At 35.1% G+C, this 17,519-nt stretch overlaps 1 protein-coding gene across 5 annotated transcripts in view; it reads left to right on the top strand.

Annotated features, from left to right (window-relative positions):
- cul4b (cullin 4B) overlaps positions 1 to 17,519 on the top strand; it is a 98,010-nt gene that overhangs the window by 68,220 nt on the left and 12,271 nt on the right. For all 5 annotated transcript variants that reach the window (XM_051934947.1, XM_051934948.1, XM_051934950.1 and 2 more), the window contains exons 9-17: positions 2,480 to 2,547; positions 2,959 to 3,077; positions 5,466 to 5,658; positions 9,472 to 9,576; positions 10,018 to 10,128; positions 10,241 to 10,326; positions 13,871 to 13,978; positions 15,604 to 15,717; positions 17,088 to 17,193. In XM_051934947.1, the coding sequence (XP_051790907.1) occupies positions 2,480 to 2,547; positions 2,959 to 3,077; positions 5,466 to 5,658; positions 9,472 to 9,576; positions 10,018 to 10,128; positions 10,241 to 10,326; positions 13,871 to 13,978; positions 15,604 to 15,717; positions 17,088 to 17,193 (1,010 nt within the window). The remainder of the gene's footprint in view (positions 1 to 2,479; positions 2,548 to 2,958; positions 3,078 to 5,465; positions 5,659 to 9,471; positions 9,577 to 10,017; positions 10,129 to 10,240; positions 10,327 to 13,870; positions 13,979 to 15,603; positions 15,718 to 17,087; positions 17,194 to 17,519) is intronic.

The raw sequence follows: 17,519 nt of genomic DNA, 5'->3' as shown, positions 1-17,519 counted from the left end.
TTTGTTTGTTTGTTTGATATTTCCTTTTACAGCTGCTAATCATAATTGTTTTTCTTATTACATATAATGCGTTTCTCAGCCATATACTAAATGAAAATATCTTTGAACTGTTAAATGCACTGTGCAAAATACTGCATGTTTAGATATGTCAGTATGCCCTTCATAGAATCTCTGTACAGTCTGTGAGAGCCCACACTCCCATTATCTTTAAATACAGTAAAGCTTTGTGTATTCCTTTTTAAATATTCCCAAAGCTCAGAAGTAAATGTGCATAATACTAGTAGGAAATATTAAGAGCCTGCATATGTAGTTTGGGGTCCAGGGCAAGAATGAAACTTAGAAGATGTTTCAGTAAATCCCTAATCAAAGTTGTGTGTATTATTCGCTTTTATTTTATTTTTTTTCCCACACTTTGTGAGGTGGCTTTGAACTTAAATGTGTGAGGCCTATGAGGCCTGATGGGCGTACACTACAAAGGAAGCACCACCCGACCAAAGACAACTCTCTTAACAATCCCATATTTACTCATATTATATTCAATCCACTCATATACAAACACCAAGTTAAAAATTAAATATAGCTCTTTATCAAAATATTAAAAAAGATGCTTTACCTGTCCACAGAAGTGAAAAAGCACACATGTGTAATGTTACAGGCTGTAAGGAAGCAACACAAAAAACACAAAAAAACACAAACGAAATTAGCCTCATTGGTATTGTTGGTGGCAGGAAGGGGGTCTATGGGGCAGTGAGGTAACTCATGCTAAAGAACATACATAGACTGAAAATCCATAGACCAAAGCCATGTCAGATATTCACTTTTTTCCATTATCGGATGGCATGGTCTTCAAGTTTTTCTCAACAATACTTCTACATACAAACAAGTTAACAATCCTTATTTTGTCCCTGTTTAAAGAAAACAATATGTTAAACTTGGTGCTGATTTCATTTGTTGGCTGAGGAAGATAATTAAGCTTGAAATCTTCAAATTTATCATTTTTATCAATTTGGTTTTATTCAAGTGATAATTGGGGTCAGTGTTTCCAGTATTCTGATTTTCCATCAGGATTGAAATAAGCCTATTTGGCCTAGCATTCTTTTCAGTGCAACTAGAGATTCATTATTTCAGGAGCAAAATTAGAGTCTTCATTGAGACATTGTGAAAGGCATATTATATAAAGCAAAATTTTAGGCACAGTAATCAATTGTCCCAGTAGTAGGTGTCCTCCTTTGTTGTAAGAGAAAGCACACTTTTTAGTGTTCTTAAAAAAAACTTTTGAACCATATTTATTAATCTAACATTTTGCTTAAAGTACAGTTGTTTTTATAACGCTGCTGTTAGTAAGATGCTTGGTAGACACAGAGTCCATACCAATTGCTGGTGAAAAATGTGTTGCTTTGAGTTATGATTATTTTGTTTGAAGTATTTTGGCACTAATCATCCCTTAATATAGTTATATGTAGGCATATTGAATTATACAAGCTGTGTACATCATACCCTTATCTACACACCAAGGTTTGTTCAGATCTTCTCTGATATTTGCACAATATAAACGTATAGAGAAGTGAATTATCAATATAATGTACAATTAAATATAAAAATATTAAACACATGAAAGATACTTTTAGAACATGTACTGTAAATAGTTGAGATAGCAAACTAAAATGTTTTTCGTATAAACACCATATGACACTTTCGTACACTGGAATTTTTTTTATTTTTTTTTAACTTGGGGTACTTATTTTACTTTGAATAAAGGCTTGTGAATTTTCCTCTGGAGTGTACAATGACTAGATTCCAACTGAAATATGAATTTTATTATTTGATGGACTACCTTTTCTTTACTACATGATATACATTTCCCAATTTTCAGAATTTGAATTAAGAATTGAGTGCAAAGAAAATAACTGTATATCCTATATTTAAAATTGTTTGCTTCAGTAAGTGAGACAAATTTCACTCATAACTCTTTAAATCAATAGAAATTCACTGTAGTCACTTGTATTTACGGTGTATTTCTTCGTTAAAAACAATGTGAAGGAATGATGCAATGCTAAAAGTGACGTATTTTAATTCAGAAAATTTTTGATGGGAACATCAGCCCTATTTAATATTAAACTAAGTTAAATTAGACAAGATAAACTTTGTTAATGCCAAAGGGAAATTTTAGGTGCATACAGCAAAAGAAACATAAAAAAATGATACAGACTAACAGGTACAAATAATAAAATCAGTCAATAGATAAATAAATGAACAAATAAATGTAGAATAGAACAATTTAGAAAATTGTTCTAAAAACAATTTTAATCAAAAGATAAACAAAATCTCACAATTTTTCATTTTATTATATCATTTTTATTATATGTAAAAAAAAAAATCATAGTATTGTGACTGTTAGATAAATTCTTGAAAGATAAGGAATATATGAATTAATGATGTTGTAATTTTTCATGTAAAAGAACTGAATTCTGTTTTATAGGAAGCCTCTCATAGCAACAGTAGAAAAGCAGCTATTAGGAGAGCACCTTACAGCCACTTTGCAAAAAGGTACTATGTTTTTTTGTTATGTACATATAAACATCTCTTTTATATAGTTGTGGAAGAACTAAATTAACCAGATTTGTCATAACCCAGAAGAACATGAGGCATGCTGAATAAAGGACTAACATTAGGTTGTTTTTTTTTTCCTTTGATAGTTAACCATTGTCTTTATGATATTTTATATACTTTCTTCCTAGTAGTATTTCTTAAATTGAATAGAATATATAGTTTTTTTATTATTTCACTTAATGTACTTTATAATGCCACCTGGTATATAAAATTCCTCGCTCTTACTGTCTTTAGATTAAATTATGTTATTCTTGTATTTATGTTTATTGAAGTTACATACATTAAGTAAAGTTTAAGGTGTAAAAATCTTTTTTGTTTTTTGTTTTTTTTTCTTTTTACTTTTTTTAGGTTTGAACCACCTTCTTGATGAGAACAGAATTCAGGACTTATCACTTTTATACCAACTGTTTAGCAGGGTACGAGGTGGAGTACAAGTACTTCTCCAGCACTGGATAGAGTATATAAAGGTAAAACAAAGCTTTCTTGTTTTACTTTTGAGAATAGTATTATATTATGGTAAAATGTTTAAAGCTTGCAGCTATAGGTTTACTTACATGTACTGTAAATGCTATGTGAAATTATATTTCTAACCATTCATTTAGAAGTGCTACAGATAGCAGAGAAATGCTAGGAGATTTCAATGCTGAAGTCAAACATATATAAAAGTGCATTCTTTTCTATCATTACCACTGTTCTTTGCTCTAAAGTGGATCAATGTTTTTTTCTGTTTCTTACAAAATGTACGCATTTAGAGTTATCTGGAAATGTCATTCCTCTTCTAGGAAGCATTCAAGTAGGATCTTTCCATTTGATTTCTCGCTGGTGGAAGTGTTAGCACCAATAAATGAATACTTTCCCACCAAAGTAGGATCCAAACAACATGAAAACAGGAAACATAAGACCTTACCAGACTTCATCTATCCATATAGTAAACGTATGAGCAGGGGGATTTTGGCAAAATTCCTCCCCTCAGTTGTGATCTGCATTGGTTACTGTATAAAGGCAGTCCATTACATCTTTTTTTTTTTTTTTTTTTTTTTTTAATTTGTGCCACTGCTTATTAACAGGTGTTGGCAATATTCCAGAAGTAACATACTGCATGATTTTTCCAGTTCATTATGGCTTTCATAATGTTACTTTCCTGCTTTAGTTGATGCAGGTGATACATGCTCATATTCCAAGTTAGGGTTACACCAGAGTCCCAAGTTCAAAACACATGCCGGAGACATTGTAGGTAATGTCAGTCAGTCCAATGTGGATATATGCCCAAGTGTGCCCTATATAGGAGGTTACTCCATCTAAGACTATCTTTTACTTCCATAGCTGCTGAGAAAAGCACCATTTTGCCACAAACCTTGACTAGGTATGTGGGTTAAAAAATGGATGAATAGTTGCAATAATACACACAACTTAAACAGGAGTAAATTAAAGTTACTGTTTAATCTATTTCTTTGTGTTTTTATTGTTGAAAATGTTAAAAGTATTACAGTAATCCCTCTCTATATCGCGCTTCGACTTTCGCGGCTTCACTCTATCACAGATTTTATATGTAGGCATATTTAAATATATATCGCTGATTTTTTGCTGGTTCGCGGATTTCTGCAGACAAGGGGTCTTTTAATTTCTGGTACATTCTTCCTCAGTTGGTTTGCCCAGTTGATTTCATACAAGGGACGCTATTGGCAGATGGCTGAGAAGCTACCCAACCAGAGCGCGTATTACATATTAAATAAAACTCCTCAAATATATTGTGAGCACGGGGGCTGTTCGCACCACTAGAGGATATGGCCGCTCCTCAAAAAACGCTGAAAGATTACCTTCACATTGCTGCCATCCTTGCTGGGCTTACATGTGGCTGCTTTGTCAAGCGATATGCTTCCCGCACAGTGCTTCGCATACTTAAAAGATCAAACAGCACGTATTGATTTTTGATTGTTTGCTTTTCTCTCTCTCTCTTGCTCTGACATTCTGTGCTCCTGACGGAGGGGGTGTGAGCAGGGGGGCTGTTCGCACCCCTAGACGATACGGACGCTTGTCTAAAAATGCTGAAAGATTATCTTCACATTACTCCCTTCCGTGCAGCTGCTTTGTCAAGCAACATGCTTCCCGCACGGTGCTTCGCATACTTAAAAGCTTGAACGGCACGTATTGATTTTTGATTGTTTGTTTTTCTCTGTCTCTCTCACTCTCTCTGACATTCTCTGCTCCTGACGGAGGGGGTGTGAGCAGAGGGGCTGTTCACACACTGTCCTAGAAGATACGGATGCTCCTCTAAAAAATGCTGAAAGACTACCTTCACATTGCTCTCTTCCTTGCAGCTGCTTTGTGCGGCGGTGCTTCGCATACTTAAAAGCCAAACAACCCTATTGATTTTTGATTGTTTGCTTTTTTCTCTGTCTCTCTCTGACATTCTCTGCTCCTGACGTGCACTCCTTTGAAGAGGAAGATATGTTTGTATTCTTTTAATTGTGAGACGGAACTGTCATCTCTGTCTTGTCATGGAGCACAGTTTAAACTTTTGAAAAAGAGACAAATGTTTGTTTGCAGTGTTTGAATAAAGTTCCTGTCTCTCTACAACCTCCTGTGTTTCTGTGCAAATCTGTGACCCAAGCATGACAATATAAAAATAACCATATAAACATATGGTTTCTACTTTGCGGATTTTCACCTTTCGTGGGGGGTTCTGGAACGCAACCCTGCGATCGAGGAGGGATTACTGTAATACAAAATATGTCCTCACCAGTATTCAGACTCTGTTCTTAATCTGTGAGGTATCAAAGATAACTCCTATACTTACATTGTGAAAACTATTTATACAAAGTGTAAGAGTATGTATGTGTGGCCCATCCCTACAGGCATTTGGAAGTACAATTGTAATTAATCCTGAGAAGGATAAGACCATGGTCCAAGAATTGCTGGATTTCAAGGACAAAGTTGATCATATCATTGATGTCTGCTTTCTAAAGAATGAAAAATTTGTAAATGCTATGAAGGAAGCTTTTGAAACCTTTATTAATAAAAGACCCAATAAGCCAGCAGAACTAATTGGTGAGTATTTTGTTTTTTTGTCTCTTTCTCTTTACCTAATAAACTATTTGATTGGCTGTCTGATTTGGTTCATTACTGTCTACATGACAGAGCATTAGCCAGCGAGTTTGAGGCACTTTTTTATATGTGAACAAGTTCTTTCTGCCTATTTAAAATTTGTTATCAGTATATACAAGTAGGCCAGTTCCAGAACCATCCATGCATGCTTGGACCTTAAGTTTACTCTACCAGGCTTTGTGAGTCAGCCTTTCATAAGCACCTGTGGCACTGATGCATTTGAATCTAGTACTGAATTGTTAGATTTCAGAATTATGAACAGTATTTAAAGTTTTTTTTTTTTTTGCACTTAACATTTAGAAAAATGCCATATGCTTAATTCATTGTAATATAAAGTAGCCCGCTACCATTTCCTATAAACTATGTATCTTAATTCATTAATTTTCAACTTTTCAATACATGACCTACAATTCTAAAATTCTGCTTAATTTGACATTTTACATGCAAGTACAAGGTACTTCCTTGGTAATCACCATCTCTGAAGTCACTTAGAAATAAGCATCACAAGTTAATTGAAAAGTAGTTGATTGACAGTATTTTTATCATATAGTGTCATTTTTAGTTATTTGTTGGAAAGTGCAAAGTAATATAAGATAAACAAGACATAATTTAATAATAAATTAGGCATGTAAATAATTTTCTTGTCAAACCAGGCTGGATACTTTTTCACTGACCTTTATCAGGGCATTTGAAATTTCTGGGGAAAACTATTAGAAGGAACTATGAAATGTAAAATTTAGTGTGCTGGAAAATGCCAAACAAGAAGTTAATAGATGGTCCTCCCTACATCTTATTTTACTTAGGAGTAGTGCTGGGCGGTATACCGGTTCATACCGAAAACCGTTTTTAATTTTTTTTTTATGATATGGATTTTTCTTATACCGCAAAACCGGTTTAAATTGCCTAAACGACGTTCGGAACGTGGCGCAGCGGGAAACTCTTCAAGTGAGGACCTTTTTCACTGCTACACCGCTAAACACAGATTTGTTGCACTAGGGCTCTTTTTCACTGCTACACCACCAAATAGTGGGCGGTAGCATAGGTATGCCGCGCAGTGAAAATGGACAGAGAGCCGAAAAAAATGAGTCACGTCTGTCGCCTGGAGATGCTTTAGTTTTAAAAGGTCAGATGTGTAAATACTGTTTCTATACTACTGGATAATACTGCAAGCCAAGTTGTACTTGTTTTATTTGTTTTCAATACAGTGTAATGTATCTGGGTACTGTGTAATATTGTGACGACATGTTGACTTTATTCTCGTACTTTGTCATTAAAGTAGAACATCGTAAACTAAACTTCATCGTAAAATGAATATTTAATTTACTAGATTTTCTCAAACCCCGTCATAAGTTATATAGCACATTAAATGCTTTGTGTTAAGTGTTCCCCAAGCTTCTTAAACTGACTTCCTCTGCACTAAGAGGAGGCCCCGGCACCAGCAGTGATTGCTGCACAGAATCCATTCACATGATAGTCATGCTGTCTGAACATTTAGAATGCCAAGATAAATACTTGATATAAATAAATACTTGATATAAATTCTAAATTTTTAGAAAGCAGGAATATCATACAGTGAATGGATGCTGTATAGTGATCGCTTAGTGCGGAGGAAGTCCAGTTTAAGAAGCGTAGTGATTAACAACTGGGTCGGGGAACACAACACAAAGCATTTAATGTGCTACATTAACTTATGACGGGGTTTGAGAAAATCTAGTAATTTAAACAATGATTTTAGGATGAAGTTTAGTTTACGACATTCTACTTTAATTATAAAGTAAACTATGAGAATAGAGCGGAAATGTCGACTTTAATCTCGACATATAGTTTTTTTTTTCTTCCCTGTGTCCGTATTTTTTTTTCATCACCGTGGCCCTAATACGATTCCGTAGGGCTATACCACAAATACAATTATAAATGCAAGTTGCAGTTGTATTATTTATGTATATAGCTTAGCTTGAAGCAAGGTCCATATTAATGCAGTTTGCCTAAATGATAGTTCAATTGGTAAAGATGTCATCACCAAGATTGCACTTGTTTTATTTTATTTTAATTTGGTGAATACTGTGTAATGCACCTGGGCTTTTGAAGCCTTGAAGTAATAGTGCAACTATCAGTAATAATACAATTATTTATTTTATTGTTATTATTTATTAGTTTAAATATTATGCAGTTTAATGATGGTAAAGTTGTTTAAAAAGTCACTTTAACGTGTCAGTGGACAGAGATTGTTAACATTAACAGAAAATGTAGTTGTTTTACAAAAAATATTTATTTATTCCTTTTCTAAGACATGTTCAGTGCAATACAACTTTTGACAAGCACTTCTGGATATTTTCCTAAGTCTAAATACCTCTGGATGGTTGAAAATATGTTGTCAAAATTATAATTTAAGTTTTTGCAAAATTTGTTAAATAAAAAGGTTCTATATTTTGGCTGCATCTGTCATGCAATGTGATTTCCTTCTCTTCATTAGTGCCACCCCCTTGAAAAGTATCACTTTATGAGGCAATGCAAACCTGTATTAATACTTGTGTGCACATTAAAATGTTTTTTTTGTACAATGTACAATGCTCTTGACAGTGGAATAGGTTATTCTTAGCCAGTAATTGCAGTGGAAAATGTGTTTAACATCCACTCATGCATGGGAAAAAAATACCGTCAAATACCGTGAAACCGGGATAATTTAGAAAAATACCGTGATATAGAATTTTGGTCATACCGCCCACCCCTACTTAGGAGCATCATAATTGTCAAAGTGAAAATCCCTCCAAAGTTCCTATACCTCTTTCAGAGAATCACTGTTTACATCAACAAGATTGTAACATGTCAAAACTAAAAAAAATTTTTTTTTTTTAAAGCAACCTGCCTACCTTCCCTCATCTTTCACCTATATGATACTGGTTTTCATGATTAAAGTTCAAGGAACGTAGCCTTGATGATAGTCTAAAATGTACCCAGGGCAAGATCCAACTAGTGAGCAATGTCATCATATGCCTGCATCACCAGGGGCCTTCTATAAAACTGTGTGTGTAGAATTCACACTAAAACATGGCGTACGGACAAAAGTGGAAATGTTCATGGCTTTACGGCAAGTTTAGTTTTCATACATCTCGAAGTGAGCATGGAAATGGGTGTACACAACATTTTTGTGCGTATTCACCATTTATACATGAGGACCAAGGTCTCATATTTTGGAGTGTTCTACACGTAAACCGTTTTGGACAAAGCATCCCTTGGATAACCTTGGTTTTAAAATTAGTCATAATGCCTTAACAATATTTGAAGTAATACCAGATGGATAAAAGTGTGCTATGAAAAATACATTATACCACATTAACTGGACAAAGTTATTTAGCTGAACTAGAAGAATCCTAATCTAGCCTCTATAACTCAGTGGCAATAATCTGTATTGTATCAATCTGGGGAAAAAATAAGAATCTTTTCAGAATTGTTTCAGAACGTAGAGCATATTAACATAATTCTAAAGTGAATGCCACCCTTTTGCTCAGTCTTTTAAATTTTTACTTGCTTTTTTTCCTCTTACAAAGAACCATTTTAGACTGAGCTGTCTAATCATATAGCTTTTTTTCTGTTAGGGGTTGAATGCAGAGTTTCCTGGATTGTTTTTGAAGCATACAATTATACTTGCTATGCTTTCATTTATTTAAATAAGTTGTGTTCCATTATATTGTTTAGCATTCAAATGGGAATTGCTAATTTTATTTATTTATTTTTTTTATTTATTTATTTTTTTAGCAAAGTATGTTGATTCCAAGCTCCGTGCTGGTAACAAAGAAGCAACTGATGAAGAGTTAGAGAAAATGCTGGATAAGATCATGATCATATTTAGATTTATTTATGGTATGATACTTATTTTTAATTACCTTAAATAGTTGTGTACTGATGTTTGAAATGTTTACACCCTGTAGTCATTTTGCTACTGACTTCTGAGGCGTTTTTTTTTTTTTTTTTCTTTCCTCATCTCTCGGGAAGCTTTAGTTGCCATTCTGTCAAGTTTTACAATTAGATGTTTCCACCATTTTATGAAAAAAAATTCAATATTGTCATTGAAGTCATTTTGGGGCAATGTTTTGCTTATATTTTTAATGTTTACATTGACAATGAGCAAAATGTTAAGGGAAACAAATACAATATTTAGTTTATCAGTATATGATGCATTATATATATGCTATAGAGAATACAGAAGTATCTTTTAGACAACGAAGTTTAAGGTTAACCATTTGTAGATAATTTGTAATTTTGAGTGTATTGAGTTAATTCCATTTCTCTCGTTCTACTCAGGTAAAGATGTATTTGAAGCATTTTACAAAAAAGATTTAGCAAAGAGGTTGCTGGTTGGCAAGAGTGCTTCTGTAGATGCAGAAAAATCAATGTTGTCAAAACTTAAACATGGTTGGTATGAAGTTCTGTATTAAAGCATAATAAGTTAAACTTTGTGTCCTTTGAATACTATTTATAAAAACCTTTTGCATTTTTGTACTAATGAATTAACACTGTATTTCAGAATGTGGAGCTGCTTTCACAAGCAAACTAGAAGGAATGTTTAAAGATATGGAACTTTCTAAAGACATAATGGTTCAATTTAAACAAGTAAGACAAAATAAACCAATTTAATCTTAACAGAATATATTCATGTTAACTTGTAACTCATTCTTTATTTTGGTAATGTGTTTCTTGAAATGATACTAATAATTTTTTTAATGTTATTTTAATGTCATGCAGATACAATTCTCTAAAATGTCTATTTAAAATGCATGCCTTAATGTTATATGTAATCCCTAATTCATCTGAAACAACTTTGATTATACATTTGTTACAATTGAATAATGCAATGTTGGTGTTGACTTATTTAATTAGCATGTAAAGTATCCTATGACTGGGTGTCACTTATGTTATTAAGAGTCTGATAGAAGCCTTGTTTGATGCCGTTGCTTACGTTCATTCTCCTAACAGTAAAATGTGTCCCACATAATTGATAAGCCTATTGTATTTCACCATTAGTGAAAGCAGACACTTTTTTTTTTAAATATAGAAGTGGTCTTTTGTCACTCTTATTTCAATCATTAATGTCTTGCATCCACTTAATGTCACATATTCAGTTCTGAAAATGCATCCAGCAGCTTGAAAGTTTGGATAAAGATTTTACAGATTCTGAAGATTTGTCCAAATTACATGAATTATTTGTCATTACATAACGAACATTAATCACAAGATACAACAATATTGGATGTTGGTATTATTCTGTATTCACAGAATAGTTCATTGTAGTTTGTTACTACATAGTCTCGCTGAAGCTAGGCGTATAATCTATATGTCTGGAGATGACCATGAGTGAATTGTACTTAAAACTGGGTGGGAACAGACAACTCACTGAAGGGTCACGTTCCTAAACCAATTCAATGTCTCATATAGGCTGGTGCTCCAAGTAGGGGTGTTGTTTTAAACTGCAAAGATCAGAGGTGCTGTCTTTAACCTGATTCCACAGACAAAATGCTTCCATTTTTCAGTGAACCATCTACAGTTTAAAGGTCTCCTAGAAAAGCCCTATAAGACATATAAAAGTGTGTTGCATGTGCAGAGAGCACATTACATGTCTTAAAAATGGAAAAAGCTTGTTGCAAGAAAAAATGTTTCTGTAGCATCAGATTATACATTGGCATTCAACGGCATCAATGGACAAATGGTATATGTGAAAGATACAAGGTCATAGGTGCTGTATGTGCTCTGTTGTTCAGCATTACAACAATAGTGTAGGAGTCAATGTATGCTTGAAAGAACTGGCTGCTATGTTTGTGAAAATATAAACAACAAAATATACATTTGAAGTAAACTGTGTGTCACACCCGTCAAAAGGACTGTTGTTAAGAGAGCTGAAAAGGAAGAGTCCCAGGAGATAGATTTTGTACTCAAAATATCCCAATCAATATATCTGTCTGACACCAATAATAGCCGGGAGAAGGCTGCACAGCATCCACCTTCTGAAAGCACATCTAAATGAATCACTAAAGAAATTTTACCATTAATGTCTAACTAGAAAAACAAACATGCTGTGACAGTAGAGCCACTACATTTTACCATGTTGTATATCCATAGACCTCAATGCTTATCTAAACTCTGTTTGCTGTTGTTTTGTCATATAGTGATGCAGTAGTTAAAATAACAAGAAGAATATTGTAGCAGACAGGCACTTCTCAAATATGTGGAGCTCATCAGCTGCGGTGGGCTATGTCTGTGTGTGTCTGTCTCCACTGTTACAACACTCATTATGAGATGCAAACTATTATTAAGCTTCATTTACCTTGTGCTACTTTTTTATGGTTTCTATCAGTGTCAAGTCTTTTGTTCAGTATCTTTTTGTCTTTCCCCAATACATCAGCGGCAGTTTAAAATGCACATACTGGATGAATTGGGGGCCTGTGTTTTAGGAAGAAGCCCCATGGGTGTATCCTTTGCAGTGCAGGATTTTGCTGCTGTTCACTATACGTTTTGAAACAGGATGTCCCCGTATGTGTATTCTTGTTTGAATCATGTCTGGCCCCATGAGACTAGCTTTTTACACAGCAATGCAGTAACTAAAGAGCAGCAAAATATCAGTCCTTCAGCTTCAATGAAGGGAAAGTTGCATGCAGATAATATAAAGCAAAAATGCTTAAAAAAAAATACCTGTTCACCTCTGCTTTACCACTTCTTATCCCTTGCACTTGATCTTCATTCAAGAGGTATGACATTTTCAGCAGCATTACTCAAAGTGTTATGTTATTATAATTATACTAGTGAAACACAGAGACCTACAACTCTACAATAAAGGTGGTTCATATAAAGCAAGCTGTTTGGTGTGGTACATATTTTCATATTTAAGCTTTAATGAATCCCCTATGTGTGTATTTTGCTTATTTATTAATCCTATTGTCTGATCCACTGAATTTGCTTATCAATTATTTTAAGAGAATCTACCAAAGCTTAATCATATTTTCACTTAGTTTTGCAGGCAACTTCGAAGTCTGCTCTGCCATGACCATTTGTATGCTTATGTCAAACCAGTCATTGTATCATACAAAGGTTGTTGTTTCTCCTTATAGCTATGTTCTGTTGTTCTGATCTTGTGTTACATCCCTTGCAGCATTTGGAAGCCAAGTTGAGCGTGCTTAAAATGACAGAACTTTTTCCTCCCAGCAAAGACCATGCATTCTCATTTATGGCCAACTGTAGAGTATCTACTATGAATGTAGAACTTGAAACTGCGGATTCATCAATTCCCTTTGAAATGTGTCATGCAATATCTTTCACTTCAACATGCACCTTTTTCTTAATACTATTCAAACAGCTTATTGAATGTCAGTCAGACCAGCCACAAACTTGATTATTAAAAATCATTTTGTGTATGTGAACCTCTTTTTAAATCCATTGTGTAGTAAGACTCAGTGTAGTTGTTACACAAACAGCAGTGCTACTAAAGGTCTGTACTAAAGTTTATAAATGTTAAATTGCCTGGTGATTGTAAATGTTTGTGACAATGATAATGTACAATTTATGCAAAGCCACACCAGTAAAATAATCACAATTGGGCACCAAGTATTAGTACTCAAGAACTCAACAACTGCTTAGCAAACATGAATTTCTACCTTTAGCTTAGAGGCAGTGAGTCCAGTTGTTAGAGTTGGTGACTGTTTTTGCAAATGATTAAAACTTATGCATTAAAATCTATTTTGGCCTCTTTGGTCTTCACCCTAAGAAATTTGCTTAAAACTTTCTAGTATTTTGTTGTTGGCTATGTGGTCATTCTTCAGTGAAATTTTCAGTGACATTTTAGCCCATCAAATTGTGCAATAAATTAAAGCAAATCCAAGCAAATCAAAATACGAGTAAATTAGTCACGTGTCCCATTTCTGTGGGATACATTTATTGCTTAGTTTGTCAATTTTGTTGCCTTTTCAAGATAAATTACAGTATTTAAATAGTTTTTATTCAGATTATACATACATACAATTATGTCTACAAATTGTCCTTGCATATGTCTTTTAAAATATCCAAAAATACTGTAGTCTGATTGAAGTTTCAGACATGGATATTATCATGAAAGAAAGTTATTTTTGGAAAAACATTGTTCTAAACTAACGTGCTTGTTGTTTTTCAGTACATGCAATGTCAAAATGTCCCTGGTAATATTGAGCTGACAGTAAACATCCTTACAATGGGCTACTGGCCAACATATGTGCCTATGGAAGTGCATCTACCTCCTGAGGTCAGTATGTTAATAAAAATATTTTTTTTTTATATACAGAACAATAAGGTGTCCAACATGGTGATTGTATACATGTTCTTTTTATGTGTATCATTTTATTAGTGCCATTGTGATTTTTTTTTTTTTAAAAGGATAAAAGCAAAGTTTAAGTAGGCAATCTGAAAGTTTCTTTTGCCACCCTGATTATTCCATTCAAGAGTACTAGCTACAAAATTCTAGGTGCTAATGATAAAACAGACTATTACATAGTGAAACCATATGAATTACATATGCATGCCTCAAAATATAAACATTCATGTACTGTTAATGCTTAGAGATTGTATGTGTAAAAGTTAAATGTAATTTCATAAATATTTGTGTATACTTGTGCATTATTATTACTACAGGTAGTCCCCAGGTTATGGACATCCGACCTACGACTTACGAACGAGGACGCAGCTGCGACGCATGCGCCTTAGTAACTGCCGCTCCGTCATCTTCGGCCTGGAGATGCTGCAAGTGGTGGCTGGAGGGGGGCGATTTTGCTGCTCGCGCAGTGTAGTGTCCCTCGGGTGGCTCCCGAAGGCAAGCGGAGACCCGTGATCCATAGTCCCCAGGGCCACAGCTATCACTTGTGTGCAGGACGATGGTTCGCTGCTCGTCCACTACACCGCCGCAACTACTGCTCCTGACTGGATGCAGGCTGGATGCAGCGGAGGGGGGCGTTTCACTGCCCGCCCAGCACACACAGCTGGTAATGCTGCAAGCGGTGACCCGGTTGTGGCTGAATGGAGCGGCAGGAGTAGCTTTGTAGTGTGCCTCGGATGGCTGTCTGTTGAATTGGAGTTGGACGATTCACTACCCGCCTTTGGCCACACCTTGTTCATTCTCGGTGGGCGGACATTGCAGAGAGCATACTGCAGTGGAGGTGACTGTGAGGTGGGCTGGTGATGAACCGCCCCTCGCCACCCCCATTCATTCTCAATAGCAAGCCTGCTTGTACTGTTACGCACATAGCAGGAAGTTGTCTCTTGACAGTACATCAGACGTGTTGACGGGTGCCTTTCTACTTTGATAACGTGTACAGTTCTGTGCAGAAGAGCTCATTTTAACCTTTTATCTTCACCCTTCAAGAATGTCTCTGAAACACAAATCTGATGCAGTGCTGGTGATACAGTAAAGAAGAGAAAAACCATCACCATTGGAAAATAAAGTAGAAATAATAAAAAGGTCAGAGTGAAGTGAAACTCCATCATTCATTGGCAGAGCACTTGGTTACAGTCGGTGGGCAATAGCATTTATTAAAATAATGTACCTGTTCCGACTTACATACAAATTCAACTTAAGTACAAACCTACAGTCCCTATCTTGTACGTAACCCGGGGACTTGCCTGTACTTTTGTTTTTATGTTAATGATGAAGGAAAAAATATATATAATATAATAAATGTTTTTAAGTGTTATATTTATTGTCTGTTAAATTTGCTGCTTTTATCAAAGGGAAAAACAATAATTTGTAAAAAAATAAACCCTCATAGTAGTTGTTCATTTTTACAGAGCAAATCAGAGTCTGATTTTAATTAATTATTAGGAAAATGTTTTTATTGCCTTCCTTTAACAACTTTTCATCTGTGTTTCTTTTTGAAGATGGTAAAGCTTCAAGAAATATTCAAGACGTTTTACTTGGGAAAACACAGTGGTAGAAAACTTCAGTGGCAATCAACACTAGGGCATTGTGTGCTAAAAGCTGAGTTTAAGGAGGTATTGTCAGCTAATTGATCATTCTTTACTATTCTAAGTTGTGCTGGAATTAAGTTGGTGTCACACTCTGTGTTTTCCTATAATTTTAATTTGTAGCCGGATTTGAGCAGACAGTATGTTTCTGAACACCTCAGAATTCATTGAGCTGCTTCTGTCCTGTGTCACATCATCAATAAACACTAGTGTCCCAGTGCCACTGGCAGCCATGCACGCCCAAGCCATCACACTGCCTCCACCGTGTTTTACAGATGATGTGGTATGCTTTGGATAATGAGCTGTTCCACGCCTTTTCCATACTTTTTTCTTGCCATCATTCTGGTAGAGGTTGATCTTGGTTTCATCTGTCCAAAGAATGTTTTTCCAGAACTATGCTGGCTTTTTTAGATGTTCTTTAGCAAAGTCCAATCTAGCCTTTCTATTCTTGAAGCTAATTAGTGGCTTGCACCCTCTGTATTTAATTTCATGCAGTCTTCTCTTTATGGTAGACTTGGATATCGATACGCCTACCCCATGGAGAGTGTTGTTCACTTGGTTTGCTGTTGTGAAGGGGTTTCTCTTCACCATGGAAATGATTCTGCGATCATCCACCACTGTTGTCTTCCGTGGACGTCCAGGTCTTTTTGCATTGCTGAGTTCACCAGTGCTTGCTTTCTTTCTCAGGATGTACCAAACTGTAGATTTTGCCACTCGTAATATTGTAGCAATTTCTCGGATGGGTTTTTTCTGTTTTCGCAGCTTAAGGATGGCTTCTTTCGCCTGCATGGACAGCTCCTTTGACCGCATGTTGTCTGTTCACAGAAAAATCTTCCACATGCAAGCACCACACCTCAAATCAACTCCAGGCCTTTTATCTGCTTAATTGATAATGACATAACGACAGACTTGCCCACACCTGCCCATGAAATAGCCTCTGAGTCAATTGTCCAATTACTTTTGAGCCCCTGCAATGAAGGGATTGTGTTCAGAAAATGCTTTAGTTGCCTCACATTTTTATTCATTCGTTTTGTTCACCCCACTGAATTAAAGCTGAAAGTCTGCACTTCAACTGCATCTGAGTTGTTTCATTTAAAATTCATTGTGGTAATGTACAGAACCAAAATTAGAAAAAAGTTGTCTCTGTCCAAATATTTATGGACCTAACTGTAATTAACAATACTTAATTCTACTTTCTGGAAACAGAAATGCTTAAATTTTTTTCTGAATATAAATAAATATATATCTTAATAGTAAATTGTTTAGTCTGTTTATTAGTTGACTTCGAATAATAAAGTAAAAGTCCTTAAGTACAGTTGGTTATGTCGACGGGGATCAATTTATTTTTCCACATTTTTATTTTTAATTTTTAAAGATAATGTTTTTCTTTAATGCAGGGTAAAAAGGAGCTTCAGGTGTCATTATTCCAAACATTGGTGCTACTCATGTTTAACGAAGGTGAAGAATTTAGTTTGGATGAAATAAAGCAGGCTACAGGAATAGGTTAGTAGGCAACCACATTATCTAAAAGCTGCGATGATTCTTCCTGTTTTCATTGCCACTGAAGTGTAAACCACCTAATACAATGATTTTAGATGTTTGTTTATGGGCATTCATCAAAGGAAACAATTGTGTTTTTTTTATTAAACAAAACAGGTCATGTGTTGTAGCTTCAATTTCTTGAAGTATTAGTTGAGGGAGCTCCTGTCATAACTCCTGATGATGACGCAACACTGAAAAAGGTGCGTCAGCATTGACAGCCCAACAGTGTCCAGAGCCTTCGTCATTTCTGGGTGGATCTCATTCACTCCCAGGGCCTTGCCACTACT

The sequence above is a fragment of the Erpetoichthys calabaricus genome, chromosome 12 (assembly GCF_900747795.2).
Source record: "Erpetoichthys calabaricus chromosome 12, fErpCal1.3, whole genome shotgun sequence".
NCBI classification, from domain to species: Eukaryota; Metazoa; Chordata; class Cladistia; order Polypteriformes; family Polypteridae; genus Erpetoichthys; species Erpetoichthys calabaricus.
Note: the sequence above shows the minus strand (reverse complement) of the source record. Positions and strands in the feature narration are given on the sequence as shown.